We start from the raw sequence: 20,350 nt of genomic DNA, 5'->3' as shown, positions 1-20,350 counted from the left end.
AGAGCTGCGGCTGGAGCCCAGCGCTTTGCGTCGCCTGCCAGTGCCGGTGCGGAGCGGAGCGTGGGGAGCAGCCGCCGCAGCCTGGTCCGCCGCCGGGAGGGTCGCGCCCCGCGCTGTCGGCCAAGCCGCCCTGTGCCCGGGCCTTTCCGTCCTTGGGAGCGGATCGCTGCCCGCCAGGCGCTCGCCCGCCCGCAGCCACAGCGCTAGCCAGAGCCCAGGCCGCCGCGGCGGCCGTGCCCATGACCGGGTAAGTGGTGTCCGGGGCGCGCGGGCGCCCCAGAGGTGGGCGCTGGCGCGGACGGGGGCGGGCGGGGCGGGCGGCCCGGCAGGTGGCGCGGGCGGCAGGTGGGGGGACTTGGGTCCCTGCCCGCGGCACCTGCTCCCCGCACAGGGCCTGCGTGTCCTTGCGGCGCCGCTGCCGCGCGTCACCCCGGGGGCCCCGGGCGGGCGCGGCGGGCGCGTAGCCCCCCACAACGCGCACCCCGAGCCCTGCATCCCGCGCGCACGCGCACGGGCCTCTGGGGGAAAAGGCCGCGGGGGCTGCAGGCGGTCAGGCACGGCGGGGGACACCGGGCTGTGCGCAAGCACCTTCCAGGAGCCTGGGACAGCCCCTGCGCCCTCACCCGGTGCCAACCCCCCCTCCCCACACACACACGGTCTAAGAAACCCTCCCACAGTTCCCACGCTGCCCCCCCCCCCGCACACCCACACCGCCGACCAGCCACCCCCCCAACCCCCACCCCCCCCACCCCGCCCTGGCCTGGGCAGTGCCCGCAGCACACAGCCCGCCACCCTGGACTAACCCTCCATCCCTCCATGAACAGCTGTCCTCCCCCTCACCTGTGTGACCTTGGCCAGATGGCTTCTGCCATGGGCCTTAGTTTTCTCATTGGTTTAGGATTCTGGAATTTGGGGTGGCTGCTGCTGCCTCTCCCAAAGGAAGGATCCCTGGTGCCCCTGGGCAGTCCTGTTCTCCCCCTAAGACCTGGCTGCAGGCCTCTGTGGGGTCAGGGGCTGGCCAGCCCACGAATAGTGGCAGGCAGGACTGGAAAGCCTGATGAGGGCCGCTGAGGGCTTGGGAGCAGCCTGGGTTGGCACTCACTCCCAAGAGGGGCAAGAGGGCCAGCCTCCTTTACCCAGAGGCTGGACATTTGCCAGGCTGGGCTGGGGGAATGGGGTCATTCGGGATTTCAAAGATGAGGCCACCAGGCATATGACCTAAAGCTGTTCCCTGCTGGCCACAGAGGTAAGTCTAGTCTGACCTCAGTCATCACAGTCTCTCCTGCTCCTACAAGGACTTGGGTGCCAGTGTGGGGGGCACCCGTCTTATTTGCCCTGCAGCTCTGTGCCCTCAGCCCACCATCACCCCACAGGTCTGTGTGCATCTTGAGGCGGGCAGCTGCTCTCAGGCTGCACTGGCTGCTCCACACCTGGCACAAGCCTGGCTCAGAGTGGGCACAGGTCTCCCTGTGGCACATTCACGACCTTGACCTCCCTGAATCTGCAGAATCACCTGATGAGGGAAGCCAGGCCTGGGTTTTGCCCCCACTGTTCCGCTGGAGTCATTGAGGCCCCGAGGGGGGGACTTGGCCCTGCACTGACTGGATAGGGGAAGGGCTGGACGCCCCATGGGCCTGGCAGGGGCAAAGTGCCACCCACGTGTGGGTGCAGTTTTCAGAAGTTTCCTGGACCCCTTCTGAGTCCCAGGGTCTACACCATGTTCACAGCACGCTTTCCATCCTCCCTTTCACAGCCGAGGAAGCCAAGGCCGGGTGGCTTATGAAGGGGAGCTAGGTGGAGATGCGGGCAGTAGGAACCTGTGTTTGAAATGGCCCGCACAGGGGACTGACGGGTTCCCCGGGGCCTCGGCCTGGCAAGGGGTGCTGAGGCGGGAGCCAGTCCCTAGGGAGTGACCCAGACAGAAGAGGCAGACTGGTGATAGCCCCAGGGCATTAGGCAGTGGTTGTCCAGGCTGCTGGCCTGGAGGAGGTGAGGGCGAGGGACACAGCTCATCTTGATCAGACCGACCTGGTCTGTGCCCAGCACTTCCAGGTGGTTCGAGCAAAGAGGCAGGTGATCTGGCACAGAAGTGGGGGGCAGATGGAAGAGGGGAGCGTGGGAAGGGGCTTTGCACAGAGCCAGGAGGAACGCCAGCCCTGTGGGGAAGGAAGCCCTGGGCTGAGAGCACGCTGCAGAGAGAGCGACAAGAGGGTGTCAGGGAGGGACAGAGAGGGCATCTTGGCCTAGAGCAACGAAAGCCCCTGAGTTGGGTGCAGCCTGATGGTCTCCCTGACCTTGGCCAAGTCCCTCCCTGCTCCAGGCCCAGAAGGGTGGAGTGGGCTCCGCAGACGCCCCTGCCATTTCAGGGTGCGAGCTGGAGCTTTGGAGGTTGAATCATTTGCAAGCCAGAGATCCGGAAGAGGCCAGGCATGAGTCAGGAAGCGCTCACCATCCCAGAACATCTCCTCCCAGCCCAGGGCGGCCGCAGATGATGCCAGGGTCAGTTGGGCCCCCACCCCCAGCCCTGTGTGCTTTTTAGAGAGGTACCCCTGGCATTCCTGTGGACAAGATTTGAGCACCCTGTACCCCTGCAGCTTCTGAGAGCTGAGCTCCAGCTGGGACTCTTGAAGTCAGCACATATGTGGGCTGTGCCCACTGGACTCCCTTCCGACTAAACTGATGCTTGGATCTTTAGCCAATGCCTGCAGTCTCTATCGGAAATTACTAGCGCAGGAAATCATGTCAGTCATGACTATGATGACAGTGATAGCACTTGTCTTGTGCCAGTCACTGTTCTAAGTAGTTCACAGACATTCCCTCACTTCCTTGAACAATAACCAAATGAGGCAAGGGCTGTTATTATCCCCAAAGTGCAAATGAGGAAATTGAGGCCCAGAGAAGTTCAACAACTTGCCCAAGGTCACACAGCGAGCAGGTGGTAAAACCAGTACTGGAACACAGGCTGCCCAGCTCCTGCATCAGGCCTGTGCTTGTGCCCACGTCCCTTTGTCTCTAGAAGTCTGTGCCAAACCTGGCAGGAAGAAGCGTTGTGCCCCAGAGCCACTTATGGAGGGCACTTCTGGCCCTGAGAAGACCCTGCAGCTCAGCAGCTGAGCCACCCATGCCCCCTTCTGCCCACTGAGAGAAACAGACAAACGTGGATTTATATCGATCTGAAGCAAATAGAGGACAGATTTGCTTTTCAGTAAGTCTCTGCCTGGCCCATCCAGGCGCCATGAAGGGGCGCCGTGGGGTCAGAGGAGGCTGGCAGTGGAATCCTGCGCCGTGGTGCTCAAGGCAGACGTGAAGGCAGACGTGAAGCCGAAAGCAGGGAGGAGGCCCAGGAGCCCCACAGGTGCATCTCTGCCATGGGCCCAGGCTGGGCTCTGGCAGTGCCTTTGCTGAGCATGGCAGACAGGACCCGGAAGGCTCAGATGTCTCCTCCCCGTCCCCTGTCATTTCCCAGAAGGCCACCTCTCTAGCGGGGCCCCAGCTCCTCACTGCTCCTCTCGTCCCCGCCCTGAGTAAGATGCCAGGAGCCAGGCCAAGTGGTGTCCGGCTGGAAAGCCCGCCCCTGCCTGAGCGCCTTCTGTTGGGTGGGAGGTGCTGGAAGTGGGCCTGGGAGAGCCGCGCGGAGAGCAGAAGCCGAGCCCACACTTCCCAGGGACAGCAAGGTGCTGGCTGTCCCACTGAGGACCCCTCTGGGCGCCCCGGCCGCGCAGGTTTGGGCAAGGGACAAAGCCAAAGGCACATGACTGAGTAGGTGGCAAATGCTGGGCCAGAAGGCCAGGGCGAGAGTGGAGGGGCCTGGGTGGAAGGAAGAGGCTGGCATTTCTCCTGACTCCCTCTCTGCTTGGAGCCCGAGAGGTTTCTGGAGACTTGGGTCCAAGTGAGAGTCACAGCAAGTGGAAGCAGTGGTCCAGGTCCCAGGGGTGCCTGTGTGAAGGGCCTGAACGGGTGTGCTTGCCCCGTGCCTAGTCCCTGCGTTGGGTGGCCGTGCTTTCATTCGAATGCCCTCTTGCCTGTGGCAGTGCCCGTTTCTACAGCGTCCGGGGCCAGCTCGGTAGGCACAATGGCGCTGTTGCTACATGAAGTCAAGCCGAGGGTCGGTTCCTCGGCTCCAGGAGCCACGTCTCAAGGGCTCAATAGCCACACAAGGCCGGTGGCCCCTGGAATGGGACGGCGCAGGTAGAGGACGCTGCCACCCCTCCAGAAGTCTCTGTGATCAGGGCCCTTTGAGAGCCATGGCAGACCCCGGTGGTCACCGACCCCAGGCCACTTCCGTGCTGCTGTGGAGGCGCCTCGGAAGGATGCAGTCCAGCGGGCCGAGGCGCAGCCTGCCGGCTTCCTGGAGGGCCTGGGGGCCTGTGCCACACTTGCTAAGGGCCAGTGCAGGTGCCCAGTGGGCAAAGGGGGACCCGAAGGCCGAGAAGCAGGGATTCCTGCTTCTGAAAGCAGCCCCTGCTACTGCAGGGACCCCACGGGCCGCCCCTTGCTGGGGGAGGCCGGGCTCTTCACAGGCAGGCGAGGCTCTTAGCTATTTTTCTTTTAAATAACATTTGTTTCTTTCCATGTAAAAAGAATGCTCTTAACATGCCCGCTCTTTATAGAAGTGCCCGGAGAAGTAGAGGGCACGGGCGTCCCCAGAGCGCCAGCAGCCCCCGGCCGGGCTCGCTCCCGCTCGGTTCCCGCGTAGCAGGGCTCGGGCCCGGGCGCGATGGTGTCATCTGTTTTGTGCCGCACAGAGCATTTTCCTTATTAATACCCCTTCCTAAAGGGAGCTTTTCAAGATGGATACGGTTTCGTTTTTTTAACACCATGAAAGCAGCGGGCGCTGACCGCGGAAAGCAGGCCAGAGCTGCGCGCGCAGGACGCCGCGAGAGGGGCGCGCTCGCGGGGCCGGGCGCTTCGGGCGGTCCTTGGGGCTGGGATTACAATTTTGAATGGCTGAACAACATTCTCTCAAGAGATTGTACCTCACTTAATTATTTGGCTATTTCTGGAGCTCTCCATAGGCGTGGGCCTCGGCGGAGCGTCTCGGTGGGCCCTACTCAGCCTGTCCCCAGGACAGCATGCCCGGCCCAGGCACCTTCTGCCAAATTGTTCTCCCAAAGGGCTTTTTCAGCACAGCGAAGGGCTGGCTCACTGCGGCCTTGCCAGCCTTCGGTGCTATGACCAAACCACCTGGCATAAGTATCCAGGTCTGAAATATCTACTTGAATTTCCATTTCTTTAATCGCTCTTTTGTTCATTGAGGCCCTAATGTTTCTCTTGTGGGTTTAAACTAACTTTACGCATGAAAGACAGCAACCAGTAGTGTGCTTAATGCCAATAACTTTAAAGCCTCTTGTTCTTTGCCTTTCAATTTTTTTCATGCAAAAGCTAAATACTTCCTATGTCACAGTTTTTTCCCATTGCTTCTAAGCTTACAAAACCCGTAACAGAAAGACGACTACTGTCCGTTTCTGGTCTGCTTGTGTGTGTGAGCGTGTCAGGGTGTGCTTGCGTTTTGAAATGGTTAACTCTTTCATCCAGGTCGGGCAACCTTTTTCTGTGGTGGGTCATGGAGTAAACCTTTTCACTTTCTGGGTCATCCCATCTCTGTCCCAACCTGAGTTGCACCTGCGAAGCGGCTGGACACCAACCTTTATTCACGGAAAGACTTGGCTGCTAGATTCGGCCCTTGGGCCATAATTTGTTGAACCCTGTTTAATCCAGAGGAAATTCATCTTGGGGGAACTGTAGGAGGTGAGGCTCTAAGGCAAATTCTTTGCCTGCTCGCTGACCTACTCTCTTGCTTCCTTCGTGGGGCCCTTGTCCCCTGGCTAACTTCCTGGGGCACACTCACACTTGAGTGGGGTTTCCGGCTGCTCTGTCCTGTTCCCGGGACCGCCCCAGGGTCTGTGCCGCTGCGCGCTTCCCCGCCCTCACCTCCATCTTTCTATACGAGACCTAGAGGTGCAGTCTTTGGGCCTTGCAGCAAAACCAAGGTGCTTTGCTCTTTCCAATTGCTCCTTTGCCCAGTCCCCTTCAGCTTCCCCCCAAATCAAGCATGCGCCTCTGCACCTTCTCAGAGCCCAGTGCAGGCGTGCGCCCCTTGCTGGCGCAGGGCAGGTCTGCTAGGTCATCAGGCTCTGGGAAGGAGGCAGGAGCAGACAGGGTGGGCAGCAGAGTGTGATCAGAGGACCCCATCTAAAAAAGGCTAGAACAGAAAGACAACTGAGGAGCTGGGAAGGGCTGGGGATGTGGGGTTGCCCTTGGCGCCTCCACTTGGGCTGCTGCGGACCTCAGAACGTGGGACTTTGGTCTTCTTGCATTTCTCCAGACGTCTCTACCTCGTCTCTACCCAGGGTTGGCACTCAAGGGAGCCGCCATCATCCCGACTGGCCTGGCACTGGCGCCCATCCTGGCCTAGCCCAACTTTCGGGGTTCCTACCTGCCGGCGTCTTGACATTGCCCCTGAGTCAGGGTCCTTCCCCAGGACCCCGAGAGCAGAGCACCCTGCTGAGTGGCAGGTGCCAGCCATGATGGGCAGCAGACAAGCTCCACGGGGAAGCGCCTACCAAAGGCACTTGGCGCTCTCAGGGCATGGCGTGGGGGTGCACCAGCACCTGCTTCCTCTCCTGGGAGGGCTCTGAGTCACCTGCCACACCAGGTGTGGGGCTTGTCCTTACATTCCCATGGGCTTCAAATTCTGTGGAGACCCCCGGGGCTGGGGGGAATATGCAAGGCCAGAGCCAGAGAACCTGTGCTCCTGGGGTGGCTGGGGCCCCTGAGTGTTGCCCTTCGAGTGGGGTGGCTCCTCTGTCAGAGGGCGACATCCCCTGATGTGGTCCAGAGCCTGGAGGGGGTAGGGGAAGGGAGGAGCCCTGCCTATCTAGCCCCTCCCTCCTGTGATCCCTGCTCCTTGGCCCAACAGGCCATGGTGTGGGGCCAGCTGAGGGTGGAGACTCAGACCCCATTGTGTTATCATGGTCAAGACGCCCTCCTGCTTCTGGACGACCTGCGCTGCTACCCAGCCGCCCCTGGGCCTGCGGGACTTGGTGACGTCCCCTGCATGCGTGGCTGGGAGTGTTTCTGGACGCGTCCCGAGCTCTTCTGTCAGGAGCAGTCTTCCTGGCCCAGCGGCCCTTGAGCCGGGATCCAGGCAGCTCTTTGCTACCTTCTGGCCCTGCCCTCGTGGCCAGTTTGGGTCAGTAAGGGTGCTCAGCTGACCCTGGAGCTTGGCCCACCTAAGCCTGGACTGCAGCTTCCAGGCTTCCGGGGTGGTTCTCTGGGCCGCTCCCCTCCATGGGTGCCTTCAGCTGTGGGCATCCCTCTGCTGTCAGGCAGGAAAAGGGTCATGGACACTTCGTGTCTGGCCCACAGAAGACAGCTGCCCTCAGGAGGCCCGTCTTCCCTGCCGTCCCTTGCCCGTCCCCATGCTGGCTTCATGCTCGTGGAGCTGGCTCTGACTGCAGCGAAGCCAGGTACCATGAGGTACACAAGGAGACCAGGGTGGGGCCCAAGTCAGGCCACATTTCTCAGGGGCCCCATTTCACTGGAAAGCAGTTCTCCTTCCTTGACAGTCCCCCATGCTCCTGACCTTGACACTTTGAGTTCCCACCTCAGCCTGTTCTGCTGAGGGTTAGCCTGTGTCCAGAAACCAGGCCCCTCACCAGTAGGACTCATGACGGCCCCCAGGAGCCTCTCTGCAGATGACACACGCTTGTCCTCTTCTTATCTGTCACCCCTGGGCTTGCAGCAGCGCTGGGCCTCCAGCTGCCTGTTATTTCCTTAATTACCTGTTTAGGCCCCGGCTGCTTCCGGTGGCTTGAAGCTGGCCTTGGGATTGATTGGCAGCTGGCAGGAGCCAGCAATGTGGTACCACAGGCAGAAAAGCAGAGACTGGGAGATGGACTGGAATGGGGCACCCCTCATTCTAGCCATGTGTTCCCCGGCTGGGAGGCCTGGAGACCCACAACCTCCGATAGATCTCTCTGATACTTTCTGCACCTACCTCAGACTCAGGTTTCTGCCCAGTCTTTTGTGGGCTAGGGGCAGGTCCCAGAGGACAACCAGGGCACCTCTGCCACCCCTGAGGCCACGAGCTGGCCGTACCTCACCTACACGGGCTGGGGCCTCTTTGGCTGCCTCTCCCTGCAGCTCCTCTAATTGGATAATCGGTGTCATTGTGCTTCCTGCCCCTCAGCTTCTGGCTCCCTTGAACTTCTCGCTCCGCTGCTCTCTCACGTGCTCCTTCACCAGCTCTTGCCTTCTCTGGCAGGAAACAAATGACTGCCCCTACTGCCAGGGTAGACTCATGACCCCCATAATGACACCTCAAGATCCCAGCCAAAGAGGCTTCCCCCTCCCCGTGGGGTAAGGGATCCTGGGGCTGTGAGGGTTGTGTGGGAACATGGGCTTCCCTCCAGAAGCAACCTGAGGAGTTGGGTGCCCGAGACCTGAGGCTCGGGTATAGGTATGGAGATGGGCAGGCTTGAGGAGGGACCTAGAGATGGGGACACACCCCAGAGCCACTGGGGTTAGGCGCTGGCCAAGAGGAATGTTCTGACTTCACTGGTGGAGCCTGGTTCCGACCAATGCATTGTGGGGTCTGGCTGGGCTCGGCTCTCAGTGCTTCAGGGCAGACAGAGGGAGGCCGCAAGGGCAAACCTCTCCTTGGTTGTCTTCCTGGAGCAGCTCTGATGGGCACGTAGAAACACTTCAGGGAAAGCGCACGGCCCGAGGGACCCTCCTAGGTCCGTGTACATAGCGGGGCCCTGGCCTGGTAGTTCACAGGCACCCAGTGAGGAGGAAGGAAAACCGATTCCCTGGATTCAGAGTGGAGATGCAGCGAGGCTGAGCGAGATGTGCGGGCCCACACGTGAGGCTAACCCCGGCCTGGGACTTGTGGGGCCAAATTTCCTGTCTAGTCACTTGACTAGACTTCTTTAATGGGTTTCACTCATGGATCCATCGCTTTTCTGGAGTTTTCTGGGCTGAGGGGCAATGGAGAACTCCCTGGGGATGGACCACCTGAGTTCCTTGCAGGCTGTGACCTCTAGTGGGCTCCTGGCTGCGCGGCCTCAGAGGCCCCAGCTCTAGGGCGGGCGCCCCTCCCTCCGCGGGGGCTTGGCACTGCCCGGACCAGCCTGCCATCCACGCTCTCTCCAGGATCTCTCATGAGTCTATCTTCGGCTTTGGCTAGACTGCCTGGGACAAGGTCAACTAACATTGGTGGGAAGGGGCCTGCTTGGGAGAGCCACAGGCCCTGGGGATCCCATGGAAGTTTGGGGATATGGTAGGTCACTGACACTTCAGACATGCCTCCTGGGTCTCTCACAACCAGGACTGACTTTGGGCCCAGAAGGAAAACACACACCATATGGGGAGCCAGGCTGGCTCCTTCCCTGCACTCCTCTGATTTGCCTAAGAAATGGGTTTCATGGAGACATAGACGGGAGAGATGTTGACTTCTTTCTCACATAAAAGTCTCCCTCGGCAGCCTAGCACTGGCATGACAGCTGCCTGCATCAGGAATCTGGGCTCCTTTGATGGCCTGTCATCCTCAAAGCGCGGCTCCCTTGTGCCAAATGGCACCAGATAGCTGCTCCTGCTCCTGTGTGCACATCAGCATTCCAGTCGGTAGGAGCGAAGACTGAGGAGGGAGAGTGCTATCCAAAAGTAGTAAGCTGTGTCCCTGTCCCTTTTCTTGGAGAGTCACATGATCATACGCAGCTGCACCAGAGTTTCAGGGATATAGCCATTTGCTGGATGACTACACCTGGCTAAAAATTAAACTATGCATGGGAAGGGGGAGTAGTAACTGGGGGCTGTCTAGCAAGTCTGCCACGACCTTCTGGGGCGTTGTTCTACCTCCTCAAGCCACGCCTTAAGAACAGAACCTGCCGCCTGGAAGCCTGGCTTTCTCCAAGTGTTCAGCCATCCCTTCTGGGACATTCTGAGGACAGGGTGGTGCCAGTGACTCTAAGGACGTGCATATAAGAGAGGGACACCAGGGGCCTCAGAGCCACACCCCTGCAAAGCAAAGGACACAAGCAGTGGCAATGGCCCCCAGCCAGCCTCTGTCAGCTCCTTCATTTTTCTGCCACTTGATGGAGCAGCACCCAGCGATGTCGGTAGTGACCGCGCAAGGGCAGAGGCTGCAGAGGGAGTGAGGGGCAGGGTTCTGTGGAAGGGCGTGCTTTGGTTCCCATTTCGGGAATGTTCCTGAAAGTTCACATCCACCTGGGCAGACTCGCACCACCCCAGTGTGGCGCAGGCGCTACGGGAGGCTGCTCGGACCATTGTCCACCTGCTAGTATCAGACAAAAGGGCTGGCAGAGCCACTTTGGGCTTTTCACAGCCGTGGTGAAGCGCACATCGCATCACACTGGCCCGTGTCCCAGGTGCATGCTGGCGGCTTCCGGGCACTAAGTTGTGCACCTGGTTGTGCACGCGACCCCACCACCACCAGCCACGCGCAGTGGGCCTCCTCCCCCGTGGACACCAACTCCCTGGTTCCCGCAGTCTCGTGCTGTATTAGCCTGTTGCCACTGGCTGGTGTCACTGGGCACCATGCCCTCGAGGCCCCCAGGCGTAGCTGCGTGGGAAGCTGCTCCTCTCCAGGCCCGAGAAAGCCCCGGCGGGGGCGGACCACCTGTGTTTGTACCTCCGTGTCCACGGGCACTCAGGGGCTTCCACCTCTCTAGCTACTGGGCGTCATGCTGCTGTGAACCTGGGGTTAAATCTCTTTGGGACCCAATTCTTCGGGGGCTCCATGTAGCTGTGGGGTGGCTGCAGCCTGTGGTAACTCCACGCTGCATCTTTTGAGGACCTGCATGCCGCCTCCCCAGCTCCGTGCCACTCACCTTTCTGCCTTGGTGATTGTTTTAGCTGGGGAATTCTGGGCCCTCCCTAGAGCAAACTTGACTGGGTGTCTGGATACCCTGGGTGGGAGAACCTTAAGAACTGAGACTTAAGAACTGGGCCTGAACCTGCAAGGGGTGCTGCGTACTGTCAGGGGCTGAATCTCGAAGCCCCAGGTCTCTGCCACGAGTCCAAGAATCTAGACTCGTGCTTCTCCAGGTTCCAGAATTTTCCACGGCTAGAATCTTATTAGCAAACACTTCCAATGCCTGCAGTCTGTGCGTCTCTCTCTGGTGGCTCAGCTGGCGGGAAGCACCCCTTTGGCCCTGCCAGCAACCCCCAGTGAGTCCGTGAGGTGCCCTCCCCACTGGCGGTGGGGTGCTGGGTGTGTGTGTGAGTTGGAGGTGCTTGTCCCTTTTTCTGCTGTTATTGTTTTTGCCCAAAGCTGTTCGCAGTGCTCGAGCCACTGGCGGCGCACAGATTGTACCAGGAAAAGGGGGAGGAAGGAACGTAGCGGGGGGCCTGGCCCTTTAAATCTGTTTTCTCCGTTTTGTCTCCATTTTCCCATCCTCCTCCCTCCAGCAGCACAAGTGGCAGAGCTGGAGCCGGAGGGCCCCCGGCTGCAGTGACGCGCTGCTGAAATATTGATGAGGTGGTTCTCCGCGTCCTCCCCCGCCCTCCCTGGCTGAATGCAGGCCTCGGTGGAACCGCTTTTTCCGACCACCCAGTGGTCTGCAAGACGAGGGAGGGGGTCTCCAGCAGGGAGAGGGCCTGGGCCCCGACCGGGAGGCATGGGAAGTCAAGGGTTAAGGGGGGGGGCACTGTCTACACCTGCCCGAGATCAGTCCGAGCTCAGGAGAGGGCAGGTTTTGGTCCCGTGACTGGTCCCGGGCCTGACCCCACCGACCCCCAGTGGGTATACCACCACCCCAGTCCCACCTGGAGTCCGCAGGTGAGCCCAAGGCAGTGCCCAAGGGGCTGGAACTGGGCTCTCGCTCTCCCTGTGACTCACGTGGGGCCTCGCCTGGAGATGGAGAGGAGGGGCTGTTGTGTCAAGGGCTCCCCTCTGGGAGCGGCCTGGCTGCTCAGCGGGCCTGCCGGAAGGCAAGCCCTTTCTTTGTGGTCTGATGCGCCTGAGGGAGGGCAGTGCCTGGGCGGGACTTCTTGTACTCGGCCTGGCATCCTGGGCCTATCAGAAGCCCCCAGGGTGGCAGGTCCTGGCCCTTCCCTGCTGGCATCACCCCCTGGACTTGCATGGGGATGGGGGTTGGGGGACGCCCCACTTACAGGCCCAGCAGCTCGGGAGCGACACCAGGAGTTGTGCTGGGAGCAAGGACTTCCTGGCTTCTCAGGTGCCAGCCTCAGCATCCCCAGGGAGGTGGCGCCAGTGCCTGGTGGCAGTGCCAGTGCCCGGCGTGGGCTGTGCTCACACAGGGCTGTGTTTGCACACACGAGGATGGAGTGAATTCTAGCACGTGGCAAGCTCTGACTCGGGGGACAGTGATGCACTTTGTCCCCTCTGTCAAGGGGAGGCTGGCCAGCCCCCACTGGGAGCTGGTGGAGAGAGAACCAGGCCTGCTGGGAGGCAGAAGGGGCCCCCGCTGCGCCGAGGCGCCCTCAGGAACAGGGAAGACAGGGCCGGAGGTTCTGGACAAAGGCAGGGAACTGGGGTCTGGGGTCAGTGTACTTCCCTGGGCCTCAGCTTACCATCTGGAGAGAGCACATCTCCTTGTCCTCACATGGTGTTGGTGAGGGTGCATTAAGGGAAGCATCTGGAGTGAAGTTCAGAGACTGTGAACCTGGGGTTCACAGTGCAACCGGGAGGCACCCTGCCTCATCCAGGAAGTCCCTCCCTTCCTGGAGGGTAGTAGACCTGGGGGTGGGGGTTGAAGGAAGCCAAGTGGGGGATCCAGACAGATTAAGTCAGAGGTGCTGCAGAGCTTTTAGAGGTGGCCAGGGGAAGGAGACTCCTAGGGTTCTAGTCATTGGAGTTGAGTCATTGGGTAGGTGTTCAGGTGTCACTGCAGGGAAGGTTCTAGAAGGCACTTGGTTGACAGGCTTGAGCCTGGGTCATCTCCGGCAGCCCCTGAGGTAGCAGGCTTTTGAGAGCCACAAAGCAAGGGTGAGGCCAAGCGGGATCCTACCCCGTGATGCTAGCAACTTCTGCCAGGATGGAGCAGGTGCCAGAAGGTCCAAGCCCCCCTTTAGAGGTTTCCAATTCAATTAAGTCAACGAAGGTCTGAAAGATGAAAGGCTTGAGAAATGGCGCGTGCCCTGCTCTTTTGGTGCTGACAGACCATTCTACACAGCCAGCCCAGGCGGGAACGCCTCAGGCAGGCCTGCGCAAGGGAGAGGCCGCTGTCCTCATGTGGACCGAGGTGGCCGTTGCCCAGGCTTTAAGGCTGGGGATGCAGTCTCTGCCATTGGCTTCAACTGATGTCACTTGAGATAACCCTTGATTTCACTGATGGCTCCTGCCTGTCCTGTAGTCGACGCAGTTAACGAAGATGAGGAAGGTCAGCATTAGCACAGTGTCGATTTCAGGGCTCAGCAGAGCTGGGGCAGAGACCCCCGCAACCCTGAAAGTGGCCTGCTGCCCCCACCCACAGCCTGCTCTCTTGCTGTCTGGGACATGACCCCCCATCCCCAGGCTCCCAGCCCTTCCTTGGCTGGCCCCACCCAGGCTTGACCGCACGTCGGCTTCCCACCAACCCCACGGCCTCGCGTCTCCTCCAGAGCCAACAGTGGGACAGGCACGCTCCCAGGGCCTGGCACATCGCGGACCAGCACTGGCCCATAGCCGGGAGTCGGCTTGGCGGCCAGTGCTGGGGGGGAGCTGGCAGACTTTCTGGAGAACACACCACTTGGATTGCCACCCTAATTCATAGGATGCCACCACTGGAGAGGGCACAATGAGTGGGGTCCTGGGTAGATGGTATAGGGTGGGGCGTTGTGCTTGATGGGAGAAGGTCTGAAACAGGCGGTGTGGCAGGCTCCCACTAGGATTGTAAAAAGAGCTTTCTGGAAGCCAGTGTGGCTTGGATGCAGTAACAGTGCCCGAAGCAGAGAAGGTGGTGACGTAGAGCAGGGTGGTGACTTCGAATAGGGTAGTGACGAGGCACCTGAGTGGCGGGGACCTCTGAGATAGTAGCCGGGACTTGGGACTGGCAGAGAGTGACAGAGGAGAGCCAGGCACAGGAGTGAGCAGGGGCTGGGGCCTGCTAAGGGGCCGTGCTGAGGGCCAGGCCTCACTCCACCCAGGCCGCTGACCGGGAGCCGCATGAGTCTCAAAGGACCATAGAGACGGCAGCTCAGCAGTTCAGACAGCTCGAAGACCCGCTCTGCCCTCACCTGGGCCCAGCACTGAGTAACCAAGGAGGGCAGGGGAACACTGGGGGAGAAGCAGGGAGCACAGAGATGGTGTTGAGGGACCCCTGTCCCACAGAGGTCGGAGTCCCAAGTCTGCAAGGTGCCCCCGCTCCAAGGAGTAGGTGTTTCTGTCAGGCCATGTGGGGATACTTGGGAGTTGGGGTGTGACTTCCACACAGCTACAGGTCATTCACTCCGTCACCCCCTGGAGCCTGCCAGTGCAACTGGGTTGGGATCTGGGCACCTTTTCACTGAAATGGGTTCTGGAGGAACCCAATCTTTCACTTGAAAGGTTCCTAGGCATTATGATGGGGTCTGCAGGCACCAACTGACCTCTGGGGCCTGGGCAGATACAAAGAGTCTGCAAAGGCCAGCAATGGCTTGCCCAGCAATGGCTTCATGCCTCCAGAACTTCTTGAGCCGGCCTGTGGCCCCTGGTTCCGCCTCATTGCCTGGCCAAGCCAGTTTCTCCTCCCAACTGGAAAATGATTTGTGGCGCGCCATGGGGCAGGTGGGGTGCATTCACACAGCACCCAGAGGAGCCCTTCTGGGCCCCAACCAGAGGTGTTTGGCTTGGCTGCCCCATCCCTGAGCTCGGGGCTCAGTCCCAAGACCTCATCCGGTGGCTGCTGCCTGCCCAGAGCTCTGTGGCACCTCAGGTCACCCGTGGCCATGAGGACTGCAGCCCTTCTCCCTGCCGCCCTTCCACCTACCCGCCTGCTCCTCCAGTTTTTTCTCCCAGGTGCCCCTTCCTTGAGGCCTCCAGACCAAACCTCCCACCCCACCACAGTTGCACCTCAAGCCTCCCAGATGGTTTTGCCCACACCCTCCACCAGGAGCTGCTCCATCCCTGCCTGCCAGGCCTGTGAGGTAGATGCTAGGGAAATATCTGTCAGATGGCGAGTGGAAGCCAGGGCGGGCGGAAGTGCTGCGTGGGAGACAGGGAGGACGGCGCAGTCCTGAGCCTGCCATTTTGTTCCCGCGTCTTCTGGCAGTGAAGGCCGCTCCACATGGAAGTGTCTGGAGACTTAACACTTAGGTGCCTGTACTTGAAGCACGGGGATTCCCGAGGATGGCCATTTCCCAAGCGCCCCGTGCCTCCCAGGCCTTGCTGGAGCCACTGTCTTCTTCACAGCTCGGGGCCCATGTGTCCCGGGCCCTCAAGGCTGTGGGCCTGGGAGCCAGGTCCTTCAATCCCCATGACTCCAGCCCAGTCCCCTGGGGCTATGCTCTCCAGAGTGCAGAGGTTCTCTCTTGGCCTCTGGGCTATTGTGTGTCCACCGATGATTCTGAATCAGAAACCAGGATCAATGATCAAACTGTGCTTCGCAGAGAAGTCTCCCCAAAGACAAGGGGTCGACACCCGATGAGCCATGTTGTTAGGCCTCTTTGCTTGTGTAAAGGTCAAGGACTTGTGCCCCGCGGTTGGTTCAGTGCGAAGGCTTAGCATGTGGCCTTGGAGGCCGCTCCCTCTTCTGTGCGGGCTGGGAAGGCATGTGGAGCAAGAGCAGCAGAAGCTTGGGGCCCAGGACAGGCGGTCCAGAAGACCTCCATGATCTTCGTGTCACATCCTATAAATGCCATGGGCGGTGCCTCAGCAGGTGGGGATGGCGGAGGCCCAGTGTGGGGACAGTGACAGATGACACTCTCACGACAGCCTGTGCAGGGGGGAGGCAAGGTGTCGCTGTGGGAAACCCCAGCTCCTTACTCTGTCATCTGGGAGCCAGAGAGGGCGGCACCTGGCACAGGCTGGGCACAGACAGAGCCCTTCACCAGTCCTGCTTTCCGCTCTCTCCCTATCCCTGCCACTCTTTGCCCTCCATCCCCTTCCTTACCGCCCCCCCTCGCCCCTTTGCCCCTTCTCTTCTCCTCCCTCACTGCCTTCCCTCACTGTCTTGTCTCTGCCTCTCTCCTCCTCTCCCTCTGGGCATCCTCCTTCCTCGCCCGGCCTCCGGGCACCTCGGGGCAGCAGAGACACTGTGCCCTGAGCCTTGACCTGGTGCACAGCTGACCCTGTCCATGGCTTGGCCTGCATCCTGGACCCCCGCGCGCCTCCGGGCCTGAAACCCCTGAGGCTGTCCCCGCCCAGAGACTGCCGCCTGGGGCTCGGAGCACAGCGACCCTGCAGGGCCAGCAGTAATCAGGCAAGAGAGGGAACAGAAGGCTCGAGGTGGGGCAGGAGCATGGGCAGTGTGCCAGAGCGCCCACCCCGCCAGGCAAGACCGCATCCATCCATGCGCTGCTGCGCTCACTTCGGTGTGGGGGCCAAGACACCTGGGCCCAGGCCACCCCAAGCCGCCCTTGCTCGGCAGTGCTGGCGCTGCCAGTGGCAGGGTCCTTGGCAGAAGGCGCTGCCGCCTCCTCCCACCCTACCTGGGCAAGCCCCTGGGGTTGGGACGCTCTCCGTGGGCAGGGCTGGGGAGACAGCCTGGCAGGTGGCCCAAGCTGGGAGGTGACTTTGGTATTCAGTGAGTCAAGGCCCAACTGAGGACAGATTTACAGAGAAGCTTCTAGAAGAGCAGACTTTGGTTTCGCCTCAACTGTGCCCCTGGCTTCTTTTCACCTTCTCCCCAGGTGTCTGCCCTTGGCTGCTTCCCCTCTCCCACCACTGCCGCATCCCACCTCGACACTGGGACCTCAGGTGGCCACCTGCCCCTAACTGAGGCTGAGCCAGGACAGAGTCCGGGAGGCAGGATGGGCGACATGGCCAACAGCTCCATCGAGTTCCACCCCAAGCCTCAGCCACAACGGGAGGCCCCGCATGCCGGCGGCTTCGGGTGCACGCTGGCTGAGCTGCGTTCCCTCATGGAGCTCCGAGGGGCTGAGGCGCTGCAGAAGGTCCAGGAAACCTATGGGGATGTCGGCGGGCTCTGCAGGAGGCTGAGAACGTCGCCCACGGAGGGTAAGTCAGCCAGCCGGGCCTCGCGCCCTGGCCCAGCGCCTCCCACGGCCTTTAGAAGATACCCCCTCCCCGCAGCGGGGCACTGCACACCACTCAGCTCTTCCTGGAGGGGCTCTTGACCCTGACTGCGGTCCTCCAGGGCAGCCGTTTGCCCTGGAGCAAGAGCCACACCCAGCGAGCAGCATGGCCTCTGAGCGGCCTGCAGCGCCCACACCTCCAGACACGGACGCCCCTCTCCCATCTCTTCTTTCGACAAAGTAGAAATAGAGGAACAGAGATGGTGAACACAACCCTCAGCAGCGTTCCTGAGAACTGGGGTACATGGAAGAGGAGGAGGGGACAGTCCCTGCCCGTATGTTGGGGTTCCCTATGTCCAGTTGAGGGGGACAGGAAGAGGAAGAAGGGGCACACAGGGCAGGCCTCTCAAGGCTCAGGAGACAGGGGACCTCTCGCTGGGAACGGAGGTGTGGCCTGGAAACCATGGGGCCAGGCACCCAGCATCCGGAGGGGAGGCACAAGCCCGAGGACACGGTGCCGGGCTCAGCAGGTGTGCTGCAGGGGCCCTGTCCTCGAGAGGCCACCTTGGGTGGCCCCTCTGCTCCAAAGGCCCTATTGCACACCAGCCTTCCCCAGTCCTGGCTGTTGCGTCTGCTAGGAGGCGGGGACCCCCAGGAGCCAGGCTCAGCCCCGGCCCCAGGAGTTAGCCCTTCCCTCGCAGGACCCTGGGGCCGACCCGGTTGGTGGCCAGGCTGCTCCCGGCCAGTGCCGGTTCATCTCAGGGGCCGTGGCTCTGCCTCGGCACCTTCGCCACCCACGCCCCCCATGGCCCGCTGCCCTGGCCGAGTCCTTATCTCCTGCTCCCTGGCCCCGTCTGCCTGCGAGGGGCATGTGGGCTGCATGAGGGAGACAGCCCACCCAGGAGGCCGCGGGCCTGAGGGCCGGGTGAGCGTGCCCACCAGCCAGGTTGGGAACACCGCCAAAGTAAGGGGCCTCCCCAGCCGCCCCGGGGCTCTGGCTGGGTGCTCTGGAGCGAGCGCCTGGCCTGGCCGGCATGTCAGCCAGGAAGATGCTGGGCTCGGGACCAAAGGCTCGCTCCACCCTCCTCACCCACCCGTGGGGCTTGGGGCGGCTGGGGTGCAGGGCTATCTAGCCGCAAGCGCTCTGGCCGCTCCCAGATGAAAGGAAGCAGATGGGCTTCTGCCGGCAGCGCTTTCCTGCCTGTCAGGCCTTGTTAAATATTTAAAATGTCAAGGCCCCTGGGAAGCGGCCCGATTCCGCCTCTGGAGCGCAACTGCTGCCCATGGAGGGGGCCGGGAAGAAGGGCAGGTGTTCATGTGGGTGGCCTGCCTGCAACAGTAGGATTGGACAGGCCTGGTCTGCACCCCAAAGAATGAGGACAGGAGGGTTACCCCTCCTGTTGCCGACCCGGGAGCCCTTGAACTGCAGGCACCAGAGGAGTGACAGCCACCACCCCCTGCAAGTGTGGGGTCCCTTGGTGCCTGCTGACTTGGCCCCCAAATTCTCACCCAGACCCCTCATCCTACTCAGACACAGAAGCCTGAGCTCATGGGAGGGACTGCCCTAGCTGTGGCCCAGGCTCTATGCACCCGCCTGGCAAGGTGGGCAGGCTGTAGATGCCAGCAGGGTGGTGCTGTGGAGCCGGCGTGGAGGGTATGGCGTGTCGAGGACTCGTCTTTGGCCATCAGCACTTCCACGGGCTCGACCTTTGTAGAGATCCAAGAGGAGCCCATAAACTGAGAGCCTGGGTCTTAGGCCCAGCCCCGTGGCAGGCCCTCTGGGGGACTCTGGATCTACCCCTTCCCTGTCTGGCCTCCACGGCGGTCATGGAAAGGAAGGGGTAGATTAACCGGAGCCACACCATGGGGTCCTAATCCAATTCTGGTGGCATCTGGCCTCTGCTTTGGGCAGGGCGCCCATCGGTGTCCATGCCAACCATCCAACCCCTGCCCCCACACCCTGCACCGTGGCCCCACTCGGGGGCCTGCAGGCCAGCACAGGGGCTGCAGCTGCCTTCCACCCTTCCTGGGGGTGCTTGGGCCAGCAGCTGTCGGAGCCCAGCCTGCAGCAAGGCCTAGGCAGGTTTAGGGTGAGGGAGGGAGGAGCTTCTGCAGCATTAAGGGCAAACCAAGGCCAAGGGAGAGGCTGGGGGAGGGGAGGAGGGGGGAGGGAGAGGAGAGGGAGGCAGAGAACTCCCAAGGAGGGGCCCCAGGGTCAACTTTCCTTGGGGAGAATGGGTCAGGTGCCTGGCAGTCTGCGGGCTGGGCGGTGGGCCTCTGTCCTCCCTGGAGGTTCCAGGTCAATGCCCTTCCCCACGGGCGGGGCAGTGGGGACCCTGCGTGGCTGGGAGGCTCCAGATTCAGGGGCCCCCCTCATGCTCACCCTGCCTTTTATATCTCCCACAGCTCGAGGACACAGGCTTCAGTCAAGAGAGGGGCGGGCCCCTTGGCTGGGCCCCTGCCCGTAGAAGGGGAGGCCCCGAGCTTCTCCCAGACACCCAACTGGGGAAATGCAGCTTCTAGAAACTTGAGCTGAGGTGGGGCCATGCATGTTGAGGCCAGGAGGAGAAAGACAGGGACAGCTGCAGCTCTCCTGGGGTGAGGACAGCGTGTGGTCACCGCCTGGCGCGAGACAGGGCCACGGCTGTCCCGGGCGGGCATTCATTCTAGTCAGGCCTTCCACCACGGGACCCACCCTGGCTGACCCAGAAGCTCTTCCCTGCCCAGGGCAGCCCACCTCCTTTCCACCCAATTCCTTCTATGCCACGCTTCTCGCCTTCTTGCTGTCCAGTTGTCAAGGGAGGGGGGCTAATTCTTGTCTTGTGTTTCTCCTCAAATATGCTATGAACATCCCAGAGATTGGGCCAGCAACCCCATCCGCAGCAGCTCTCCGGGGCTGGGAGCCGCAGGGCGCTCTCTGTCCACTGGGTGTCAGTGTGAAGCCAGGCACTGGCAGGGGGCAGAGATGAGAGAAAGTGGGGAACAGCTGTACCACAGGGGGCCATGTATGGATGGGCCTGGAGGGGCAGACAGGCCTGTCCGGAAACAGTATGGAAGGCTCAAGGCGGGGCCCATCTGCTGGCCTCGGGAAATGTGGCCAAGTGGGTGTCCAGGCTCAGAAGGCCGGTGGCCTGAAGGGTACTAGAGCCACATGGAAGCTTCTGGGACCTTCAGAGCTGGGCTAAGGAGTCTACAGGCAGACCCTGTTTGT

The 20,350-nt window shown here is 61.3% G+C and overlaps 1 protein-coding gene across 2 annotated transcripts in view; it reads left to right on the top strand.

Moving 5' to 3' along the window:
• The window catches only part of ATP2B3 (ATPase plasma membrane Ca2+ transporting 3), a 54,757-nt gene continuing 34,407 nt past the window's right edge, over positions 1–20,350 (top strand). For both annotated transcript variants that reach the window (XM_037511789.2, XM_037511786.2), the window contains exons 1-2: positions 1–247; positions 16,795–17,122. In XM_037511789.2, the coding sequence (XP_037367686.1) occupies positions 16,915–17,122 (208 nt within the window). In that variant the 5' untranslated portion in view covers positions 1–247; positions 16,795–16,914. The remainder of the gene's footprint in view (positions 248–16,794; positions 17,123–20,350) is intronic.

The sequence above is a fragment of the Talpa occidentalis genome, unplaced genomic scaffold (genome assembly GCF_014898055.3).
Source record: "Talpa occidentalis isolate TD23 unplaced genomic scaffold, MPIMG_talOcc4v2.1 talOcc4.15, whole genome shotgun sequence".
NCBI lineage: Eukaryota > Metazoa > Chordata > Mammalia > Eulipotyphla > Talpidae > Talpa > Talpa occidentalis.
Note: the sequence above shows the minus strand (reverse complement) of the source record. Positions and strands in the feature narration are given on the sequence as shown.